At 41.2% G+C, this 24,686-nt stretch overlaps 2 protein-coding genes across 5 annotated transcripts in view; both read left to right on the top strand.

Annotated features, from left to right (window-relative positions):
• The first annotated feature begins 5,253 nt into the window (after positions 1–5,253).
• LOC111865445 (pleckstrin homology domain-containing family A member 3) lies at positions 5,254–12,576 on the top strand. The gene is made up of 7 exons (XM_023853492.2): positions 5,254–5,388; positions 5,477–5,593; positions 6,036–6,188; positions 8,909–9,030; positions 9,117–9,281; positions 10,364–10,410; positions 12,072–12,576. The coding sequence occupies exons 1-7, from the start codon at positions 5,337–5,339 to the stop codon at positions 12,079–12,081; spliced, it is 666 nt and encodes a 221-aa protein (XP_023709260.1). The 5' UTR covers positions 5,254–5,336; the 3' UTR covers positions 12,082–12,576.
• Positions 12,577–15,636: 3,060 nt separating this feature from the next.
• Positions 15,637–24,686, top strand: part of LOC111865439 (protein PTHB1) — an 83,330-nt gene continuing 74,280 nt past the window's right edge. For all 4 annotated transcript variants that reach the window (XM_023853477.2, XM_023853480.2, XM_023853476.2 and 1 more), the window contains exons 1-3: positions 15,637–16,185; positions 17,315–17,403; positions 18,590–18,854. In XM_023853477.2, coding sequence (XP_023709245.1) covers positions 15,920–16,185; positions 17,315–17,403; positions 18,590–18,854 — 620 coding nt within the window. In that variant the 5' untranslated portion in view covers positions 15,637–15,919. The remainder of the gene's footprint in view (positions 16,186–17,314; positions 17,404–18,589; positions 18,855–24,686) is intronic.

Raw genomic sequence — 24,686 nt, forward strand, 5'->3', positions numbered from 1 at the left:
GGGTGGGTTTCCCCATGCACCGCGACCAGTGGTCTATTGTACGTCCCCTGTGTGATATTCTACCAGTCTCTATCCCCTACCGATACTGGTTCGTGCCATCAGTCCCGACTCAACCAGCAAGTTCGGCCTCAGCGGTATCTCTCGATGCATCCCCCATCTATCAAAGGCGTTAGAGACTACTGTTGGGCGGGAAATGTCCGATCAATTTGGCTCAGTGGTCCCCTTGGGACATGAGGTTATTTTACGTGCCGTAAAGCTACGACACGGGACCCACGGCTTAAAGTCCCTCCCGGAGGACTTGTTCCCTGAATTTTTCCGCCCTTAAAAATCCCACGACCTCCGCCGGGTTTGAACCCGCGTACCTTGAGTTATGAGGTGGGAACGTTACCCCTAGACTACGAAGGCCGCTAATAAATTATGCATACTTGTAATCTTGCCAAAAGTCAACCGTTGCATATCTGATGCAAAATCTGAAGATTTTACATATCTACCGATGCACTGTGCACACTCCAATTTTCCAGCTCAACCTGTGCATGAAAAATAGAAAAAGCTTATCTTGTCAGGGGAAAATGAAATGCTGAGGGATGGTCTCCAGAGTTTATGCATCGTCTATTGGATTTTACAAACAAGAGAACTTGGCGTATGAAAATTTGAAATCTGGCAGCTACAGAGCTTTAAACACCCGGACCATACCCGACCTCTACCCCGTCCGTTATATCCATGACTACTCCCACCAGCTTTTGGGTTTTTCCGTCTTCTCTAAGACCGACCTGGTGAGAACCTACAACCGATTTCCCGTCCGTCGCGACGATATACAGAAGACGGCCATCACCACTCCATTCGGCCAATTGGAGTCCCCCTTCATTTCCCATTTCCTTCGGATTGAACAACACAGCCCAGACCTTCCAGCGCTTCATAGACGACATTCTGAGGGGACTCGACTTCTGTTTAGCCTACCTGGATGATATCCTCATCTTCTCCCGGTCTCCAGAGGAACACGAGCAAGACCTACGGGCCATCTTCGACCGACTGCAGAAGTATGGTATCCTAATCAACCCGGCGAAGTGTGCTTTCCGAGTACCTGACATCACCATCCTCGATTATAAAGTGTACATCGAAGGCTCAACCAATAGAAGAACGAGTGACTCACCTTCAGGAATGTCAACCTCCCAAAACCGCCGGTCAGCTCCGCCGTTTCTTGGGTATGCTGAACTACTAAAGACGATGTCTGCCCCACGTGGCAATACACCAGGCACCACTTCACGACGTCCTCTCTGGACCCAAAGTCAAAAAGCTCCCACCCCATCACTTGAACACTGGAGCTTCACAAGGCCTTCGAAGAGTGCATGGTGAGTTTGCCACGCTCCACACTACTCGCTCACCTCGATTCATCCGCCCCACTTGCACTCGTTACAGATTCCTCCACGTCCTACTTGGGTGCCTTGCTACAGCAACGCGTCAAGAACACCTGGCAGACACTGGCATTCTTCTCAAAGAAACTCAACCAGGCCCAGCAAAAATAGAATGCGTACGACCGCGAGCTGCTGGCCATCTATTAGGCCGTAAAGCATTTCCGTCACATGCCGGAAGCGCGCCACTACGGCATCTTCACAGCCCATAAATCCATCACCTTCGCCTTCCAGGAGAAACGGGACAAATGCTCACCAAGGGAATTCAACCACCTGGATTTCATAGCACGATTCAGGTCTGACATCCGACACATCTTTGGACAGGATAGCGTTGTTGCCGACTCTCTCTCTCTCGCGTCGAGTCCGTCACTGCGCCACCATCATACGACGCATTGGCCGCATCACAGGACACCGACAACTAGCTCCAATCACTTCGGCAGTCGAACACCGCTTTGCGGCTCGAGAAGCTACAAATCCCCGGTACCACGGTGTCCATCTACTGCGATGCCTCTGCCGGAAAACCTCGCCCGTACATTCCAGCTCCTCTACGGCCACAAGTGTTCCAGTCCGTCCATGATCCGTCGCACCCAAGCACCAGAGCAACGGCGAAACTGGTTGCACAGCGTTTTGTGTGGCCGGGCGTGCGGAGGGATTGCCGCACCTAGGCAAGGCTTGCCAGTCCTGCCAACGCTCCGAAGTCTCACGCCACTCGGTCACTCCATTGGGCGACTTTACACCACCGGCACCCAGATTTCTTCACGTCCACATAGACCTCGTGGGACCACTTCTGACGTCAGGAGGCTACACATACTGCCTCACTACAGACGACCGTTTCACCCGCTGGCCAGAAGCCATACCCAGCCCCGACATCACAGCCGACACAGTGGCATGCGCCCTACTGACCGCCTGGATATCCCACTTCGGTTGCCTGCAGACTATTACCACCGAAGAGGGAGGGACGTCAGTATGAATGTCAACTCTTCCACTCACTGGCTAAGCTCAGTGGCATTCAACTCTAGCGGACAACGGCCCACCACCCAGCGGCTAATGGACTAGTGGAACTTTTCCACCGAACACAAAAGACAACCATCATGTGCCACGCAGAAAAGTACTGGACACAAGCCCTTCCCCTAGTTCTCCTCGGAATCCACACGACGTTCAAAGAGTACCTGCAGGCATCAGTAGCTGATCTCGTGTACGGCTAGCCACTAAGAATACCAGGCGAGCTGCTAACTCCGACTGCCGATCCAGCGGTTCCAGCGCATCTCATCACCGAGCTCCGTTAATATATGGCCCGCCTCACACCAGTTCCAGCAACACGCCACGCTTCCCCGGCTACATTCGTACACAGCGACCTCCAGAAGTGCGCGTACTTCTTCCACCGGCAGGACACAACTCGCAGAGCGTTGGAGCCCCCCTACAGCGGCCTCTGCAAGTTTATGTCACGGAAGTAGAAGACAATGCAAATCCTCGCGCGCGGAAGGCCCGTCACTGTGTCAACCGATATGGTCAAGTTTACCTACATGCTGAACGAGACAGGCCGCGGGACCACCACCAAGACTTTCAGTCCCGAAGCCGATGCAACCCCAGCCGAGGCTCCGCATGCCGTGCCACCACCGCCCATAGCACGAACTACAAGCTCCGGACGCCACGTACGTTTTCCTGCTCGCTTCAACAGATGATCAACCATCTCCGCTTGGGGGTGGTGGTGACGTAGGAACTGCCCACATTCAAGTAAACGTTACAGTGACAGCTCAGGTACCATTGCTTAGTAACAGCGAGTAAACAGTCGTTGCTATGCAACGACTATGGGAAGCACCCACAATGTATCGTGTGCTAGCCAATCGCAAGCTAGGAACCATTCGCTGCCGATCAACAGCTGAGTAAACAGCCGGTGTTAGGCAAAGCCTGCAACAATACTGCAGTTCTAGTTCAGTGCTGCGTTTCAATGCAACGTTAAAGGTGTTACAGTGTTCACTGTTTTCATTATTATTCTTCAATTCTTCAAACTCAAGTTCATCTGTTTGGATTGTGCAACTATAATAAATATTATAGAACAGTTCATCAAGTGAAGAAAGCATTCTTCTGGGATATGGTGCGTGTAGATGTTGTGTTAACCGACGTTTCGGAGGAACGTATCGCCTCCATCTTCAGGATAAAAGAAAAAACAAGAAAATCCGCAGGCGAAGAACCAGCGTGAGCAGTGCCAATAGACTAATGTCGAGAATAAACCCAGCTGTATAAGAGCAGGAAGAGAAGGGAGAGGGGCTGCATTGGAAATCGGTAGAGAGGAGAGGAGAAGGGTCTGGGGAGGTGGGTCAGCAGGTAGCAGGCTAGAGCAGGTATAGAATATTATGTCGGGGAGAAAGGCAAGGTTAATGGGAGGGAATTAACCCTTAAGCTTGGGGGTTGCTATGCGATTCGGGCATGGACTTGCGTGGCCTTGTGGTTCTGGCGTCATGTCCCGGAGGTTTCTTGAGGGAATAGATGAGAGGCTTCCATGACTTGCTGAGACAAGACCCCCACCTCTCTGTTCATATTGTCGGGATGGAATTCAATCTGAATGGCCTCCTTATTGACGCGATCCATATAACGGGTCACAACTTCAAATCAGTGGACCTGCCTCCAAAGATATTATCTAGTTTCCTCCGACCGGTCAAAGATAGCCTGGTACTAAGAATACCGGGTGTATACAGTATTCCATGCGCGTGCGGCAAGGTCTATATTGGGCGTTCCGTGGACACGAGGTTGAAGGAGCATCAGCGGCACATTCGTCTCGGACGTCCGGCTAAGTCAGCTGTGGCTGAACACAGTATCGATTTGGGACACCGCATTCAGCTTCAGAACACCTCCATCCTCACCACCAAGACCCGTTATATGGATCGCTTCATTAGGGAGACCATTTAGACTGAACTCCACCCCGACCATATGAACAGAGAGTTGGGGTTTTGTCTCAGCAAGTCATGGAAGCCTCTCATCGATTCCCTCAAGAAACCTCCGGGACATGACGGCAGAATCACAAGGCCACGCAAGTCCATGCCCGAATCGCATAGCAACCCCCAAGCTTAAGGGTTAATGTCCTCCCATTAACCTTGCCTTTCTCCCCCGACACAATGTGGAACCTCGCTTAACGAGCACCTATCATAACGAGTAATTCGCATAACGAGCAAAACAAATCGTAAAAGGACGACTCGCTTAACGAGCGACGTTTCGCATAACAAGTGACTAGAGGGGAAGTCCCGGATTGTACGCTTGCTACATCAGTCTGTGTTCAGCACTCGTTCCGTTAGTATATTAGTGTCGCTTGTGATCACAGATTTTTCCAAACTTGTGTTCAGACATATTATATTCTATACCTGCTCTAGCCTGCTACCTGCTGACCCACCTCCCCAGACCCTTCCTCCATGCCCTCTACTGGTTTCCCATGCAGGCCCTCTCCATTCTCTTCCTGCTCTTATACAGCTGGGTTTATTCACGACATTAGTCTATTTGCACTGCTCACGCTGGTTCTTCGCTTGCGGATTTTCTTGTTTTTTCTTTTACCCTGAAGATGGAGGGGATACGTTCCTCCGAAACGACGGTTAACACAGTATCTACATGGCGCAATATCCCAGAAGACCGCTTTCTTCATAGTCACCGCCGTGAAAACCCCAAATCTTACATAGTACATCAAGTGGTTGTCTTTTCGTACGACATTCCGCATCTTTTTTTTTATTTATTTATTTTTTATTTTTTTATTTTTTATTTAATGAATTTCTGATACAATCACGTGACATGGAAATAGTTACCAAAAAGACCTGTTCCTGAAGTTGGCAACGATACAAATGATAGTGTTCTGTTTCAGGACGATACGATGGATTGCATTCAAGGAGGCTGTGTCTAAAAGCGGTAAAAGCCGACATATATGCGTTGTCAATTTGACAGTATATGTTTGATGTGATGGAAGGGGTTTTGTGGAAATGGACAAACTACTGGAATGGTACGCTCTACCTTTGTGTTCCTTTCGCAACGCGGTTGAAGAACATAGTGATGAAATTTTATAAAGATTATGTGCTTTTTTCTTTCAGGATGGCAGACGAGATGGTTTATTCTTGACAATGGTGTGTTGGCATATTACAAGTCTCAAGAAGAAGTGAATCAAGGATGTAAGGGCTCAATGAAAGTAACAGCATGTGAAATTATAGGTAATTATAATTGCAAGTGATTGTATTTAATTTGTGTTTATAGTCTTCAGTTAACGCTATATTGACATGGAGTTTGGTGATGAAGCGATAATGATTTGAATCTTGTTCGGTAGATAGAGTGTTGGATACTCGAGATCGTCTCCACAGAATGAAGTGTTCGTAATTTCCGTGAGTTACTGTTGACTAATGCGAGTGTTGTACCATAAAATTCATTAGATGATTTTCTGGTTCATACACATTTAAAATTACTATCATCTTATCATTGTTAAATGTGACCATAAACCATAGTGATGGTTCGTGATTTGTGTATCAGCAGTTTTCCACGCTCATTTGACATTTAGCGTGGAACATAAGTATTGCAGATAGCCTGTGGGACATAAAGTGGCAACAGTATTGTCAGTTTATAATTTCTGTTGGATGTCAAAGATAAACTTGTTTTCAGCTAATCCCGTTGACAGTACCCGTATGGATCTTGTTATTCCTGGAGAACAACATATTTATTTGAGAGCTGCAACGTATCAAGAACGGCAGCAATGGATTGTGGCACTCGGAAGTGCAAAAGCTTGTGTTACAACCCGGAGCAGAAAGGACTCAGGTGCTGCTGCTTTTTAAATGTTGTAATCTTAGATTCAGTATATATTAATTATGTCATATAAATGAATTGTATTTTATTACATTATTTTTAGTTATTACTGATGTAGCTTCAGAGTATCAGTAACCAACCTGTTTATCATTTTCTATTGCTACATGCATTGTCCTTCTGATAGTAGAAGTGTGAAAAGCTGCATGACTCATAGCTTGATATGTAAATATTTCCTTTCTAAATTACTGATGCTGTGTGGTCTAGATACTGACAGTGTCATTAAACAAAGTTCCAAAATGGAGAACAGAAGAATTAACCTTATCATCCAAGCATAAGGTAAAGGTAAAAGGTACCTCCACCATTCATGATCTTGGCATTAGATGGAGGTGAGTGGTCATCTTCATGCCCCGGCCATTTTACACCCATTTGATAGGAGGCTGGGTTGGCCTTAAAGCCATTCTGAATGCTGTGGTGTGCAGAAAAAAATCTTGCCACTGCCAGGAGTCTAACCCAGGGCACCCAGCCCATAGCCCGTAGCTGTACTGATTGGACTGTCCTGGCTGTTTGTCGTCCAAGTATTGGGCATCTTAAATTTCTCAGCACTGTAGGGGGGGGGGGTTAAAAAAATGCAATGCTTGGCCTGCTGTACCACATGCATGCAGAATTCCAGTAATGTGACCCATGCCAGCAAGGTCAGAGCTCAGTTCAGTGTTTGGAGGTTATCACTAAAAGGATTAAAGAACTCCATATTTTATGAAGAAGTATGTTGGAATGTGACACTGTGTAGTCAGGTAGAAGTTTACTGATGTTTCAGATAAATTCATTGCCTCCATCTTCAGGATTGAAAGAAGGTCAAGCATGAGAAAGTGGTATGGGTATAGGGCAGGATAGGAACTATGAGCAAATGAATAGGAAAAAGGAGAGAAGTAAAGGAATAGGGGCCATTAATCAGACCATCACCCCCAAGAGAGAAATTGGAGAAATGGTAGCGTGAATGACCAATGGGAAGTGTCTGTAGGTCGGCAAGGAGACTAACATAATGGGCTGCAGCAGATTACAGAAGGGGCACTTCTGTGAGATCACACTTCACAAGACAGAATCTTAATGGCCACCTCTGTGTTACCTCAGATCTCACACTTCCTAGTTTGTCTGTTTTAGTTACCGAATTAACAGTGTTTTGCTGGACAATTATTGTCATATTATTTAATTTCTGTTGCTCCCTCTGGAGTGTAGGGTATCCATGAAACATCATTTCACTTCAGTTTCTTAATGTTATAGACAGTTGGTAGAACTCCTTGGATGGGTGATCAACCCATCGCAAGGCTGCTACCCATACAGGACAACATGAACACCGAATAAACGCAGACAGACCTCCACACCTCAAATGGGATTTGAACCCACAATCCTAGTGTTTCAGTGGGGCGAAGACATTTCATGCATTAGACCATATGGCCTTGTGATAGGTGAGCTAGACTGTAGATGTAGGAAAATAATGGTGTATGCAATTTTAGTTGGAAAATCTCATGTAGGGAGACAACTTCCAAACTGATGTTGGGGGTGTGAGGGGTGGGGGAAAGGAGATAAATCTATTCATGTAACAGGCCATGGAGGCCGATATGGTTATGAGGCTTTAAGGCTCCCACATTTTCTAGACAGTTGGCTCACAGATAGTGATAAGGTTATCGTCCTTTGAGGCATAGAGAATTAGGTTGAAAATACGCAAAGTAAGTTTAAGTGGCTTGCAGTATGTCTGTTGATGAGCTTTTGGGGTGGTGGTGATGATCATGATGCTTCAGGTTTGAACCCAACTAATATCACCATATGAAGATATATCCATATTGCAGATCTAATTAGTCTGTGTTATTAAATGTGGCAAGTTTAATATTTTTTGATTGGACAATTCTAGTGCAAAAGTAACGCTATATTTGTAATGTGGTCTCCTGGGTTATGACAGCATGCACTTTCCTAAGTGGTCCCACCATTTCCATGGGTGCATTTCAAGTTGACTAATCGGAATTTACACTGCCATGAAACCCACAGATCTCTTGTACCAATGTGCAATGCACTATTCTTGATAAATTCTTACGTCTCTGTCCATTCTTCCAGTCTTACTAATTATTAAGAATTACTGGGTTTTTTAGACTCTGTCCATCATCTGGTGTTCTAAAAGCTAGAGAACACAACATTATGGAAACTGGATCTGTTTCTGTCCTCAGGTGAGGGGGAGGGGGGACACCTATTCTCTTGGGTCCCTTAGAAAGAGTTAACCCCAATCACTAGACAGTCTCTGTCAGTATAACTACAGCTATATAAATACATGAACCCAGGCTTTGTCAAAGGGAGATAACAGGAAAATAGCAATAAAATTTTGTGATAAAGTATGTGCAGGCCTGAAAAAAAATAGAAAGGGAGGTAGAAATTTTATCACAGTTTTTATTGCATATTTTCCTGTTATCTCCCTTCAAGAAAGCCTGGTATCATATATGTACATAGCCATTATACTGACACAGTGATTGAGGTTAGCTCTTTCTAAAGGACCCAACAAAGTAGATGTCTCCGCCCTCCCCCTCACCTGAAGGTGGACACAGATCCAGTTTATGAAACGTGTTCTCTAGTTTTTAGAATACCGGACGATGGACAAAGTCCAGAAAACCCCCAGTGATTCTGAATATTACACACCATTGTCAGAACCCTTTAGAATGTACTTATTAATTATTATTTCCTATTTTTAGATTCAAATCCTGATACTCTTAAATCCAAAAAATCTGAGCTGAGATTGTATTGTGACCTGCTAATGCAACAAGTCCATATGGTTAAGACAGCTGTTACTCAAGAGGGTGGGCCAGAAGTGCAAGTAAGAAGAGATATAGTTTTGTGCTAAACATTGTGTTTTGTCCCAGCAAGGCCAGCATGAGGTAAAGTCTCTTTATTCAATTACAGAAACTGGATGAAGCAACAAGTTTACTGGGTGCTACCTGTGATACATTCATTAGAACTCTGGAGGACTGTATGAAGATATCTAACGCCAATTTCACATATGAACTTCCTCACCAACATGCAACTGATACAGCTCTTCCACCTGTCTCAAATCAGAACAAAGGAAAAGTGAGTGATGCCATGCAGTCCGTGTACTGAAATCTTTGCTTTTACTGACCTTATCTAATGACACAGTCAGGTGTTTGGTGCTCGGGACATTCTGGGTTCAGATCTTCTGCTCGAGACTGATTATCATGACTCAGGTTTTCAGTTGCTTTCCTTAGCTCTTCCAGGCAAATGCCAAAATAATACTTCTAATTATAGCAGAACCACTTCCTTCCATTACGTTTTCAATTCATTGTTATTCTAAGAAATTTTGGTATATTCATTTGATGTAAGAGCTCCAAGTCTTACACAAGATGGACATCTCGAAATGCGACTAGGGCTATGAGGATTGTTCAGATGGAACTTAATTATGTAATTAAGCACTGCCGTGGAGGCATATGGAATGTGGAGCTGTAGCGCCACTATTCTTGACCTTGGAAATAGATAAGGGTTACTGGTCAGCTTCACACCCCTGCTGCTTTACCCCCAGATATAGAGCTGCTGGTACCCATTGAGGAGGTGGCTGGGTGGCCTGCAGAGCTGGTCTGAATACTATGGGGACTATTTGTAATGGCCTCTACACCCGCACCCCAAAGAAATCCCAAACAGGTTTCATTTGGACAAGCCTCATGTTTGGGTTGAAATAATTTAGCAAATTCAGTAGGTATGTTACGTATGAAGAGTTTTATTTTCTGTATTGTAATGAAATGTAGTTCAGAAAGAACATAACACTCTAGAGGAACATATTACCTCCATCTTCAGGGTTGAAGAGTAAGCCAAGCAAGAACCCAGCAGAAGAAGTTGGTAAGCTCAAGGTGTTTGTTGTATAGCTCTCAGTCAAGAGTATGGGCTTCTGAAATGTAATGCTGTGTAATTTGGAGAGAGTCAAAACGGAGCTCACCCTGCTGCCTGCTTCTGCCAGTTTCCTGATTGGTTTATTCTTTGACGCTGAAGATGGAGGTCTCATATTCCTTCAAAATGTTGAGCTCTGTCTTTGACTATACAATGTTACAACTGCATAGACTGTACTCTTCCTAGTGAACACTGTGATAACCTAAAATTGAACATGTTACATGTATTTTGTTTAATGTTACTCTTTGTTTCAGGGCATGAAAGCAGCAGTGCCCATCACAAGAACAAATTCCATAGACAGGTAAGCACTTCTAACACTTATGAACAAAAGTAAATTGTGTAATGTCCTTCTGGTGTGAATTGCCATAACATTATGCAAGGGTCTGTGTACAAAATAATATCATAGTAATAGCAAATTACAATGAAATTAATATCTTTACATCATCATAGAGGGGGCCTTATGGTCTTGGGAAATGACAATGGACTGCTGTTTAGAGGTGTCAGTCCTTAATCGGATCTGAGAACAGATTGAAGCTTCATTTATACTGAAGGGGAAACTTTGTCATTGCCAAGAATACCAAGCCTGTCCCTGGTCTGGAGGAGACTGTGCTCAGCTGTATGTTCCCTGTACCAGCCTTCATTCTCATGATCCTCCTATGGTTGGTGTAACAATCGAGCATATGCCTGCTGCTACATTGCCTTGACTAGGTGGACAGAGGCCAGAAGGGTCATATAGACTACAGCTGGTGGCACTGGGCACTAACCACAGAATATCATTTAAGTTGCGGTCAGTTCAAGCCCAGTCCATGTATATAATGATCTTTGAGCCAATTGTCTAGATAATGTGGGACCCTCAACGTCTGACAACCTTATGGGCCTTCATGGCCTGTTACAGGGATAGCTTTACTTTTTTTTTACTTACTTTACCAGTTTAATCATAAGATTGAAATAGGAGTTGTAATGTAACAGCCAGTAAAAATTAAACAGAAAATCTCATATATTTGTATTGCTGTTTTCCCATATGGATACCTCCTCCATTGTAGTGACCGGGTCATGGGCTGGAAGACGGGTTCAATTCCTGGCAAGGGCAAGAAATTCTTCTCTTCTGCATATAGTTCAGACTGTCTTTGGGGTCCACTTAGTCTCCTATCCAATGATTCTGGGGTGTGTACATAGGTACCATCAATTCAAAGGAATCTGCAACCTCTATCTTCTACCCTGAAGATGGAAGCAGCAGGCTTCACTGAAACATTGCTGGATATCTAGCACACTGTGGCATAACGTCTAAGAAGACAATAATCATATGAACCTCTAGTCTCAAAACTAATCAGTTCCTTCCTTGTTATTAACCAAAGAATTATCTTAGGTTTGTTATGGTAGTATGATCAGATCTGTTATAATTGTGAGTAATTTATGTGACTATCAAGAAACACGGGCAGTCCCTGCTCTTATAGTTATGTTGCTGTGGGGAGTTCATGAAGTGAAATTAAAAATCCAAATCACTATTTCTCAGAAATACATTGTTATAATTGGGGATTATGTTTCAAAATGATGAAAAATAAATCTCCAGTTTTATTGCCTGAAGTGAAATAGGCCTGGAAAAATACATTACGCCATAGCCATTGGAGATACTATTATGCTGTAGAAATACCAATAAAAATTTGTTAGAAAAGTCCTTTGCAATATGCACACCAAAGCAGAGCGTAAAGGGAACTGAGTGATGTTGCATTCATTTGTTTTCACATGCATATGTTTTTGCTTTTGTTTGGAAGGAACTTTAGATCGGTGAGTTCACAGTCACATTGCAAGCCAAGCTGAGGACATACCCTTTATCTTAAATGTTTGTATGAGCAAAATGTCATGATATGAATCACTATAAAGCTTGAACTGTATGTAGAAGTATTATGTATCATTTGCTAATTCAGTCTTGTTAAGCATCTAATCAGTTTCCCTTTGTTGCAGGAAAACCTGAAATATTACTTCGACAGAAAATATAAAGCAAAGAGTTTGTAAGTTATTCTGTGAGAAACTGCAAGCAGAACTCCTTGTGGCCCAGAACCATAGATATGTACGCTGAACATGCTCAAAAACCTGAACACACAAAGATGGATACTTAACCCACACGTAGTAATTTGTTGCACGTTGGAATTCTGCTCTGGTGTAGGTAAGGTGTAAAGTGAGTTCTGGAATCATGTCCAAACATAGTCCAGTGGATTGTATATAATTAATATATTGTATTTAGCACCATTAGTTAATATGTTCTTTAAAATATTTTAAAACCTAAAAAAATTATGTAAGTGGTGATATGTGAATATGATTAAGTAAAGCGTTAAAATATTTTGAAGTATGAAATGTCTGTTTGAGTGGATTGTATTGTTTTCTTTTACATCAGTTCATAATGTTGGTGTAAGTTAATAGTTCCTTATATGTCATATTTTGTACAATAAAATGTTTATATAGGATTTTATCTTTTGTGTTTTTCTTAGTTATACAGTAAACCCTTGCTAATGTGGTTACAGTTAATCTGGAGTAAAATATGAAATACGTAAAATGCTATTCACAGTTGAGTACATACTTAAAAAAGACACATGGCATTTAGGAAGGCAGATGAGTCACTTGTCAGTTCAGACAAAACTTGGCAGTTTCTTCAAACCTGCAATTATTACGTTCAAAACCAAGTACAACTTCTGGGTCTTCTGTCGGTGAATAAATGTACTGTCTTTTTGTAGTTTTTAAATAAAGGCTCTACAGTGATATTTCATTATTTATTTTCATCAGAATTACTTATATGATTCAATTTTCAGTTTATTTGTGTTCTAAGTTTTTTTTTTTTTTTTTTTTTTTTTTTGGGGGGGGGGGGGGGGGGGGCGTGAGCCAGCTGCAACAAAGCGATTGTATACATTTCACGGAGCAGATATGTAGCCAAACACCTCACGTGNCAGTTACTAAAGATTAGCGAGGGTCTATGTAGTTCCCAAAATGATTCCTTACCTGCACTTTACAACAGAATTAGTGAAAAGTGCTTTGAAAATTCAATGGGAAAACCAGACAGTTTCTTCTCTAGCTGCAGTTCCCTCAGATGACCCTTCCTCCAATCCTCTCTAACCTGTTATAGCCTTGAGGGACACTATGAAATCAGGGTTTCACTTAGTATGCATGCTATAATCTCGAAAAGTTCTGAAAAAAGAAGTTGACACAATAAACACTGCTGCTATTTAAAGATAAAGTTTATCACTAAAAATCGGCACTGCAATAGCAAATGAAGACTATCTGTTACTGGTATTTATGGCTGCCATCTTCTCATACTGTTCACAACTATTGGCTACATTCTGTAATATTTATTGAGAACCAAGAAATGGACATTAAAACATTCTGTCCTGCAAGTATTATATATAGAAGTCTCCAAGTTGTGTTTAATAATTGCATTGAGTAAAGGTTTCCTACATATGAATTTTATTATCTATGAGATAACAAATAGTTCCACGTGTCTATAAAATATTTCCTGTCCTAATTTTCCTTGTTGCCAAGGATGCATGACACAAATATGTAGTTTATGTTGGAAGTTTTTTTTTTATTTATTTCAGAATTAGAAATGCTATGGTGGCATATGATTATACACCAGAAAAATAAAATTACCTTTTATTTTCTTAAATGAGTGGGAGGATAATACTAAAGTGAATTTTAAAGAAATTGGATAAGATGCTCTGAACAAGGTTCATTCAGCTTGGAATAAGGACTTTGTCAGGCTCTTCTGAATATGGCAATGAGACTTGGATTTCTTAAAATGTGGGGAGTCTGTTGACTTGCCAAGCAATTATTAACTTTCAAGAAACACTCTGTTATATTTAATCAGTTAACTAACTTTTTGGATTTTAATTAGAAACTGTGCAACACCACAAAATGGTAAAGTTGCCGCATATGAGTAAGTAGTTGAGCACTATGCCATGAAGGCATGTGTGGGAGTGGATGTATAGATCCACATATTCTTAACCTTGACACTAATTGGAGATGAGAGGGTAAAACAGACCATAAAAATTAATTATGTATGATAGAAAAATGATTTTATTTGAAGCAAGAATATTGGTGGTTATACTCATTTGATATTATTGGTTTTGCTGGGATAACTTCATAGTGTTACACAACTATGGCTCAAGCACAGGTATTGAAACTAGGATAGCTCAAAAAGAGGCTGCCAAGTACAACAATTTTCATTTTGATATTAATGAATAATGCAAAGGAGAAAGAGTTATGCGTGTTTTGAAGTGGTCTTATGAGTGTGCTGGATGATAATGGTGTCATAACCCAAAAGATTATAAGTACAAGACTGCAGGCAGTGTATTTATGTATGGAAAGGTGTATGGAATATAGAGTGATTTGTTACTGGAAAGTGGGTAAGGTATACTTCGAAGAGTGAGAATCTTGAAAGCACTATTAATGGACACTGGAAGTTCAGGTTAACAGAAAAGATCAACTTCACTCTGGTATGATTAACTTTTCAAGTCATAAAATTAATCATCACATTAAAATGCCTTTCTATTTTTTTATTTTTTGTTATGCATTATGTGTTTCCACAGCAAATGGTTATCATCAGATTATATACACAAATTAGCCAAAAATATATAGACTGCAAGTATAAATTTGTTAAAATGTAGAAGTGTATAAACATGGGTTTAAGATAATAATAAACTAGGTTGCATCAAACCTAATTCTACAAAGCTACGGATATGAAAATTATAATATTTTTATAAAAATATTCTCCACCCTATGGAGTTATGTATCTTCTATTTAGTTCAAATTCTTTATATAACTTCTGAAGAGTAAATTTTACATAGCTCTTCATCTAATGGAGTCTCAGGACCGAGCAATCGTCATTAAATAACGTGACGGAAAATAAGCATGTGTAGTGTATAATAAAAATTAAAGCAAAAATAATTTGAAGGTCTTAACAGTGGTGGTTATGAGAGTTCTGTCTTCTAGGATATAAGTCTTTAAAACAAACATGATTTTTCGTGTAAGTTTGTTTTACAGTTAAGTCTATGGCTTAGAAGTAAACAGAAGCAGGATACCATCTTATGAAGAAGGTATAATTCCTGCTCATTCTGAATTTTAATAACAGATTGTACTCATGTAAAGTTTATTTTAGAAACTAGCAGTGTGCTGCATCTCTGAAATAACTATATTTTTATATATATCAGTGAATTATGTTTTCATTCTGAGAAAGAGAAGAAAATGTTCTCTTGTCCAGAGTGTGCAGATGCTCTGTGGCCCACCAAGTCTCCTACTAAATTGGTATCAGGAGTTTCCTCCCTGAGGGAAAATGGCCAGGGTGTGAAGCTGACCACCCAACTGAATTTAGTGTCGATGCCAAGAATGGTGGAGCTGTACCTCCACTCTCGCATATGTCTTAATGGCCCAGGAACAAATCTCAGTTTTATATCTAGAAATAGCGTGCTATATATTTGAATTTACCGCTTATTCCTAGCACCAAATTTATTTGTATCGATACGTTAGTTCGATTGTAGTTAGAACGGCTATGTGTCCGGCTTGACATTCCGAAACGTGAAGCTGTCAAATTTGAAAGTAGGAAGAACATTTTTTGCTTAAGGCAGCAATTCGTGTATTTACTGTGCCCAATTTAGTATAGGCGGATATTGTATTTTATTCGCATGGTACGAAATAAGCTGGCTTGTTCATGTAGGTTAGTTAGTCGTATTTTAGTCTCGGACATGTGTGCTTGCTGATTTAGTGAAGTGGTCGTGTTACTTTCTTGAATCTCTTCAAACGACTGAAGCTTTGCAAGTGCCTATAGTATGTCACTATTTAAAGCTAGAGATCTGTGGTGTGCACAGTGTGGTGATAATGAAACGTTTGACCAGGCGAGCATTTTCACCGCCAATTTGGGTAGTCGATATGATAAAATAATAGTTGGCAGTCATTCTGGTTATTTGCGTGTATTTGAGCCTTCAGTTGAATTATTAGAAGACGGTACAATTAATGGCAACAAGCCAACTGATCTTGTAATTGAAATGCACCTACCACAGCCAGTACTTCAAATTAGCGCAGGGAAACTTGTCTCGTGAGTATTTATTGCAATAGCACATTTAATGTCTCATTAAGGTTTCGATACTTCGGCCCCCTTTCCTCACCCAGCGAAGTCAGGTTCTTAATTTATATATGTATACAGTGTTAATATATGTGCGATAAAACTTTTACATCAATGTATATAAAACTATAATTTTTCCTGCTATTTTGTATGGGTGTGAAACTTGGTCTTTCACATCATAGCTTTAAGATGGACAGAGGATGTTTGAGAATAAGGTGCTGATGAGAATGTTTGGACGTAACAGATAGGAAGTCACGTGGAGATGGAAAAAACGTGCGTAATAAGAAGCAGCATAATTTGTGTTCTCTAACAGATCATATTAAGATAATCAAATCAAGGAGAATGGGATGGGAAGGACATGTAGTATGCTTGGTGAAAATTGGAAATGTAAACAACATTTTTGTTAGATATTTTGAAGAGAAGAAACCACAAAGAAGATCTATTCATAGATCAGAGAGAACATTAATATGGGTATTCAAGAAATGGGATTGGAGGGTGTATACTGGATTCATCTGAGTGAGGACAGGGACCATGTTAATGAACGTTGGGTACCATAAGTTTGGTGACTAGCTGAGCAACTACTGACTTCTCAAGAAGACTTATCTGCATGATGTTACTCAATTACCTGTTTTCTTATTACTTTAAAACTGAAATGTTTTTTGCCGTGTTTTATCCGAGTTCATTTCTGAAGACTTTTGTCCTTTACTTTGACTGAAAATAGCAGTAAAAGTAATACTGAATAAAGAGTTGTCCCTTGAGCACCACATGATTAAAGTGTATGGGAGAATGGAGGTACAGTTCCACACACTGTTAACCTCAGTGCTAGATGAAGGTGAGTGGGCAGGTTTATGCCTAGGCTAGTTTACCATGGGGAAAGGAGCTGTGGGTACCCACTGGATAAGAGGCCGAATGGACTCGAGAGCCAGTCTGTGGACGCTTTGGAGAAGAGAAAAATCTCTTCCTCCTGTTGGCAATCAAACCACAAATTCCTAGTTGTCCAGTTTAGTAAATGAGCTATTATGGCTCATTTACTAAACTGGCTGCTGTAAGCAGCATACATGGTATTTTTTTAAATTCTTATTCTGAGTATTTGTTTTTACAGAGGTTCTCAAAATGAGCATTTGAGTGTTCTTCATCCACGGAGTGTCGCTGTGTATAGTTTGGTGACCAAGGCAGGGGCTGCCGAACATGGTAAATTTCATGGCTGATCTCCAAGAATATTTACATGTAATTCAGTGTTGTTAAAAATGTTAAGGGGAATTGCTTGTATTAATGTTTACTTGGCACTTTGTCATATAAATGTACTATAGTAAGAATCTGTACCAACAGGTCTGTAAAATGAAAGATCTCTGTACAAGAAAGACTTCCTTGTTCTCTTCCCCCCCCCCCATTTTATGTAGTTCACAGCCTCAGGTTGCAGAGGGAAGATGTGGCCTCCAGATGTGGGGGTAGCTGCGAATATATTCAGTAAGCAGTCACAGACAGTTGACAAGGGATAGTCCTCCAGCTTGAAGGTTGGGCATGTACTAACAACTCACCATAAAAAATAATCTTGTTACAAAGTGTCACAAAAGGGCGTTGGACTTGGACAGATTCTTTAGATAAAAGATCTAGGCAAAGCAAAATGGAATAACTTGTATTCTTCACCAAGTATAATTATAATGACCAAATTAAGGAGGATGAGATATACAGGGCATGTAGCATGAAGGGGGGCGAAAAGGAATGCATATAGGATATTGGCAGGAAAATCAGAAGGAAAGAGATGACTAGGATTGCAATAAAAATTGTGATAAAGCATGTGCAGACCCAAAACTAAGATAGAAAGTTAGGTGAAAATTTTATCACAATTTGTATTGCATATTTTCCTGTTATCTCCCTTCAACAAAGCCTGGTCTCAAGTATTTATATAGCTGTAGTTATACTGACCTGGGTTGTCCAGTGATTGAGATTAGCTCTCTTTAAATGACCCAACAGAATAGGTGTCTCCACCCTCACCAAAGGATGGAAACAGATCCAGTTTCCAATATGTTGTGTCCTCTTTTTTTTAGAATACCAGAGGATGAACACAATTTAAAAAAAAACAGCAATTCTGAATAAACATTAGGCTATTTATGTGGCATTACTCAACCACACACCAAGGATATGGGTTTATTCAGGCACTCTAATTATGTGGGAACCTCAGCATCTCACAACCCTATGGGCCCTCACAGCATGGTACAGGGATAGCTTTACTTTACTTACTTTACTCTAATTAGGTGGTATGCATTCCCACACACCACAGAAAATATGGGTTTATTCATACACTCGAATTAGATGTTTATTACTTAGACATGCTCAAATATTAGAGATTTATTAACTCACAGTATTTCAATCCTAGGTGATCAAAGTCGTTTAGTCCTTGCTTATGAACATCAGTTGCGCCGGTCTGCATTTTGTATGGTGTTGGGACCATTTGGTGGCGTGAATGGCAGGGACTTCCTGTGTGTGCAGTCCCTTGATGGCACTCTAAGCTTCTTTGAACAAGAAACATTTTCTTTCATTCGATTTCTCCCTGGATTTCTGTTGCCTGGTCCACTGGTTTTCCTGCCACACACGGATTCATTCCTTACTGTAACATCTAACTGGCATGCAGAAACGTACAGGTGAGTTCAGATATGTAAAGAAATGTTTAATGTGAAGTTTAGTCTTCTGAGATATGCCATGTAGGCTGACAGTTTGTTAAGATTTGTACCAACATTTCAGAGGAACCCTGAAAGCTGCTGATTCCTCCAAAATGTTGGTAGCAGTCTACAAGATTACACAGAACCATATCCCTGAAGACTGTAATCTTCATAGTCACAACTGGGAGAACCTCAAAATTCATAAATTTATATGAATAAATTCTGCCATTTTATATATATTTTTTGTAACTGAACAAGCTTAACAAGTGGTGATGCTTCTGACTTGTGTTTGGAAAGTACCAGGTTCAAAACTCTACTAGAACACTGACTATCCAGACAATATTTTCACAGCTTACTGCAATCCTTCTGGGAAATTCTGGGGTAGTGCCTCAGAGTAGGCTACAGCCATTTCCACATCCTTTACAATTTATTCTTCATTAATCAGTTTACCATTTGACTTTATATAATCTGACCTAATATCATCGTTAAATACACCTTAAATAAAATAAATATACATGTATTTTTTTAGGTTACAGGCTTTTGTGATGTGACACTGTAGTCTGGTAAATAGGTACCAGTGTTTCAATGTTGAGAAGCCTTCTGCCATCATCTCTTACCATGAGGATGGCAGCAGCAGGTTCCTCTGAAGTATTTGTACTTATTTACCAGACTGTAAAGGCTCTGCTTTTGCACCTCTACCTACAGCTTCCTGAGTTATGAATTTCAAAACTTATGATACCAATAAAATAACACCCAGTAGACACATGCTCTGAATTTTCAGACCTGTGACTTAAAACTCAAATTTCAGGCCTTGGGTAGCTTCTTTGGAAAGCCCGAGATCTCAGTGACCATTCTTTCAGCATCCATGGCCCATCCAATTCTCTTCAAGAATCTCTGATAAACAGAGCTCTCATGTCTAAATTCATCGAGGGACTGGAGATGTCTAATTTTGATAAAATGTTAATTTGTTTGCATAGTCTATAAATGTTCTGATAGCTTGAAACATAACTATGTAATGCTGTCATGGCTGAAATCATAACTCTTCAAGATCCATGGTAAAATATTGTGGTGTGCTGCCAGAAAGCCAGAATGGTTGAGGAGATAATCGTGTATTTCCTAGACAGCAAGCGATGTTCCCTCTATAATGCTGCACATCTCAAACCCCATGAGAGATTCTTTATTCCAAATTATCACTTCGATAGGGCTGACCGCTTCCCAGGAAGAAAAGGTGGAACTGCCGTTGCAGTGAGAAAAGGCATTCCCCACAGCCATGTAGACGTGCCTCCACTTGTTTCAGTAGAAGCCACAGGGGTTTGCATACCGATTGGTAATAGCGAAGTACTACTTGCAGCAGTATATAAGTCCCCAGGCCACACCTGGAATGATGCTGATATCACTGAGCTCTTAAGCTTTAAACATAAGTCTATACTGGCAGGGGATCTGAATGCTAAACATCCATTTTGGAATAGTGTCGTTTCCAACCCTATAGGTGTGAAACTGCTGAATTTACTGCATATAAATGAGTTTGAAATTTCAGCACCACAATGTCCCACTCATTACTCTCCTCCAGGAAATGGTGATGTGCTCAATATTGTGCACAAGAATGTCCGGCTGTCAGAAGTCATTTTCTCTGACATTCTGGATTCAGATCACCTACCAATCATTTTCCACTTGTTAGATCTTTTTTTTTTTCCTTGCTAGTGGGGTGGGACTAAGTCCCTTGTACTGCAGCCACTTCTGGCCTATTGTACCAGCCCCAGATGATAGTTGAAGGTGATTGTGGAGCAATTGGTGGAATAAAGATTGGCAGGGGAAACCGAGGTACTCAGAGAAAACCTGCCCCAACGTCACTTTGACCATCACAAATCCCACTTGACCAGACCCGGGATCGAACCCTGGCCGCCGCGGTGGCACGCCAGCGACTAATCGCTTGAACTATGGTGTGGCCTAGCTCATGTTAGAACTAGGAACCTTTCGGAGCCAGTTGACAAATTCACAGATCGGAAGCAGTTTCAAAGCTTGGCCTCTGAATTAATTTCACCTAGAAACCAAATTAACTTGGAGGAAGAAGCCGATAAAGCAACCCCCAACTTTACTGCCTCTATAGCTTCTGTGTATAGGCTGTCAACAAGCGTAATTACACTCTTGGACCTTAATAAGGACATACCTGGTCTGGAAAGTTTGCTGAAACATAAGAGGAGGTTAAGGAAACTGTGGCAAGTAACTCAGGATCCAGCATGTAAAACGACACTCAGTTGGGTCACCAAAACCATCAGACAAATGACCCGTAGAAAGGCACTAGCATGGTGGAAGACAAACATAGGGAACTATGAGGTCACACCTCAAGCTCTTTTGGCCTATTGTAAAATCACTCATGAAGAGGGATGGACCAAGGCACCAACCGCTCTCATGGACCTTTAGGAATAACATATCACCCTGATGAGAAAGCCAGCGTGATAACGGATTGTTTAGAAAGCCATGTGCGACAGGTGGAGACTACAGTCAAACCTCTGCTTGCATCTGTAGAAGGCACTCCATTGGGGAAAGTACGACCTTGTGACATACATAAATTAACTACATTAAAATTGCGAAAGGCTTGTGGACTTGATGGTATTCCAAACGAATGCCATAGGCATCTTCCAAGAAGACCACTGGTGCATCTGACACATTTATTTAATCACTTCCTTCGGCTGTCCCATTTTCCAAAGCCTTGGAAGGAAACAAAGATTATAATGTTACCGAAACCCGGTTAAGACCCAAAATTTCCTCCCCATTAGCCTCTTGTCTACAACAGGCAAGCTATTGGAAAAAGTTATTCTGAAAATAGTCCAAGGAACATTGAAGAAAAAGTCCTGATTAATGCAAGTCAGTTTGGTTTCCGTGCCTGTCATTGCATGACGCTTCAATGTATGTGGCTTACGGACCACGTAACCTTGAATTTCAACAATAACATGTCTACGTCTTCTGTATTCTTGCATGTTGAAAAAGCCTTTAATGCAATATGGCACATTGGCTTGCAATATAAATTATCTACATTACAATTTTTGACAAGTCTAATCAAGCTTATTAGCTCTTTCCTTTCTCAGAGAAAATTCAGAGTTTCAGTCGAAGGTGAAATGTCTACACCAAGGGATATACAAGCAGGAGTGCCACAAGGTTCTGTTCTCTTCCCCACACTGTACAATCTATATACTGTATGTATAAACGATACGCCCCCAAACACCTGGTGTCTGTATAGGTCTCTTTGCTGACGACATCCGTATATACGCGACTGACCGCAAAGAGGGTTATGTTCTCAGAAAGCTGCAGCGAGGTCTCTGTGTTATTGAGACCTTGTGTAAGCACTGGAAAATAAAAAGCAATTAGGATAAAACTCAGGCAATCTACTTTTCTCATAGACTTAGGCCCCCTCAGATTCATCGTACATTGAATGGGCAGAATATTCCCTTTGTCAATCATGTATAATACCTGAGTGTAAGCTTTGATAAGAGGATTACATGAAGACTTCACATAAAAATGATTGAAGCCAAGGCCTTCAGAACATTTATTAGAATCTATTCCCTATTCAAAAGTGAGCGTTTAAACACAAACATTAAACTAACCCTCTATAATGTACTGATCAGGTCAGTAATGACTTTTGCGCACCATTGGAAATTTTCCAAGGTTCACACCAGTCCGTGACTTGCACACAGCTTTCAACTTTCCATATGCATATGATTATATAACAAAATTGTGCAGACGACAAGCAGAAGTCATACAGAGTCAATAGAATGGACATGTTCATGGCATGGGACAAGGTGAAGCCAGACACAGAAAACATAAGAGGCTTAACTTGGTGCTGGTCAAGCTAACGACCGTTCAAATCACCAAGTTGTCGTAGCATAAGATATGTAAGTTAGGCATGCTCTGCTGTACTGACAGAGGACTTGTGTTTACTGCAAAAGAAAGAATTTTGGATAACATGTTATATGTGCGAAATATACACTTGGCGAAAGGTTAAGTGCATTCATAAGAGACAAGCCCATCTTCTCATCAGAGAGAATGTTACATAAGGACTATTACCGCAAGAGTTCAGTTGGAAAAAGAAAAAATCTCTGGTTGTGGGCCTGACGCCAAGACGAACTGATTGGCGGTAAAACCGCCGTCATAAAGTAACTCTGACTCTGACTGACCAGTTTAGAGTTTTTCAGTGTAGCTCCGACTAGAGCCAAAGCCTCGGACCTGGACGGATTCCTTGGATAAACAACCTAAGCTAATGAAAATGGATATGAGATTTGGCACTTGAAATGTTCGTAGTTTGTATAGGGCAGGTTCGCTCAGGGCAGTAGCAGAAGAAATCTTAAAATATAAGTTAGATTTAGCGGGAGTACAGGAGGTCAGATGGGATGGAGGTGGCATTGCACCAGCAGGAGCCTATACATTTTTCTATGGAAAGGGGAATGAAAATCATGAATTAGGTACAGGTTTTTTCGTACATAAGAGAATTGTATCAGCAGTTAAGAGGGTAGAATTCATTAGTGATAGGATATCATATATACCACTAAAAGGTCGCTGGTGTGATATCACTGTTATGAATGTTCACACCCCAACAGAAGATAAAATTAATAACGTAAAGGATAGATTCTATGAAGAACTGGAACATGTATTTGATAAATTCCCGAAGTACCCTATGAAAATTTTGTTAGGAGATTTCAATGCCAAAGTGGGGAGGGAAGACATTTTCAAACCAACAATTGGGAATGAGAGTTTGCATGAAATTAGTAATGATAATGGAGTTAGAGCAGTAAATTTACCACATCAAAAAATCTTATTGTCAAAAGTACAATGTTCCCACATCGTAACATCCATAAATTTACTGGAACATCTCCTGATGGGAAGATACACAATCAAATTGACCGTATTTTGAGAGACAGGAGACGGCATTCAAGTATACTTGATGTCTGATCATTCAGGGCAGCAGATTGTGATACTGACCACTACCTGGTGGTGGCAAAGGTTAGGGAAAGACTGGCAGTGAGCAAACAAACAAGACAGAGTTCATTTGGAGAGGTTCAATCTCAAGAAATGAAATGAGGTAGAGGGTAAAGAGCAGTATTGTGTTGAAATCTCAAATAGGTTCACAGCTTTGGAAAACTTGGACACTGAGGCAGATGTTAATAAAGCTTGGGAAACTATTAGGGAGAATACAAAAATGTCTGCCAAAGAGATTCTAGGTTATTGTGAACTGAAGAAGCATAATCCATGGTTCGATGAAGAATGCTCAAAATTATTAGATCAAAGAAAGCAGGCAAAATTGCAATGGTTACAGGATTCAAGCGAGTTAAATGGGGATAATCTGAACAATATAAGACTTGAAACCAGCAGGCATTTCAGGAACAAAAAGAGGGAATTTCTGAAAGACGAAATTGATGAGCTTGCAGTGAACAGTAAGAACAAGAACATTAGGGACCTATATAGAGGAATAAATTACTTTAAGAGGGGTTACCAGCCTAGCAGTAACTTAGCAAAGGATGAGAATGGTGATCTGCTTGCAGATTCCCACATCATTTTCAATAGGTGGAGGAACTACTTCTCTCAGTTATTGAATGTACATAGGGTCAGTGCTAGCGGCCTCCGTAGTCTAGAGGTAACGTTCCCACCTCATGACTCGTAGTACGCGGGTTCAAATACCCGGCGGAGGTCGTCGAATTTTTAAGGGCAGAAAAATTCAGGGACCAAGTCCTCCGGGAGGGACTTTAAGCCGTGGGTCCCGTGTCGTAGCTTTACGGCACGTAAAAGAACCTCATATCTCCAAAGGAGGTCACTGAGCCAAAT

The sequence above is a fragment of the Cryptotermes secundus genome, unplaced genomic scaffold (assembly GCF_002891405.2).
Source record: "Cryptotermes secundus unplaced genomic scaffold, Csec_1.0 scaffold343, whole genome shotgun sequence".
Lineage (NCBI taxonomy): Eukaryota > Metazoa > Arthropoda > Insecta > Blattodea > Kalotermitidae > Cryptotermes > Cryptotermes secundus.

Bases quoted from the DNA above. Each gene is read 5' to 3' on its own strand.
- LOC111865445 (XM_023853492.2), top strand. From the start codon at position 5,337: ATGTTTGATGTGATGGAAGGGGTTTTGTGGAAATGGACAAACTACTGG. The intron at 5,389-5,476 runs GTACGCTCTACC...TTTTTCTTTCAG, and splicing joins ATGGACAAACTACTGGAATG to GATGGCAGACGAGATGGTTT. The intron at 6,189-8,908 runs GTGCTGCTGCTT...TCCTATTTTTAG, and splicing joins CCGGAGCAGAAAGGACTCAG to ATTCAAATCCTGATACTCTT.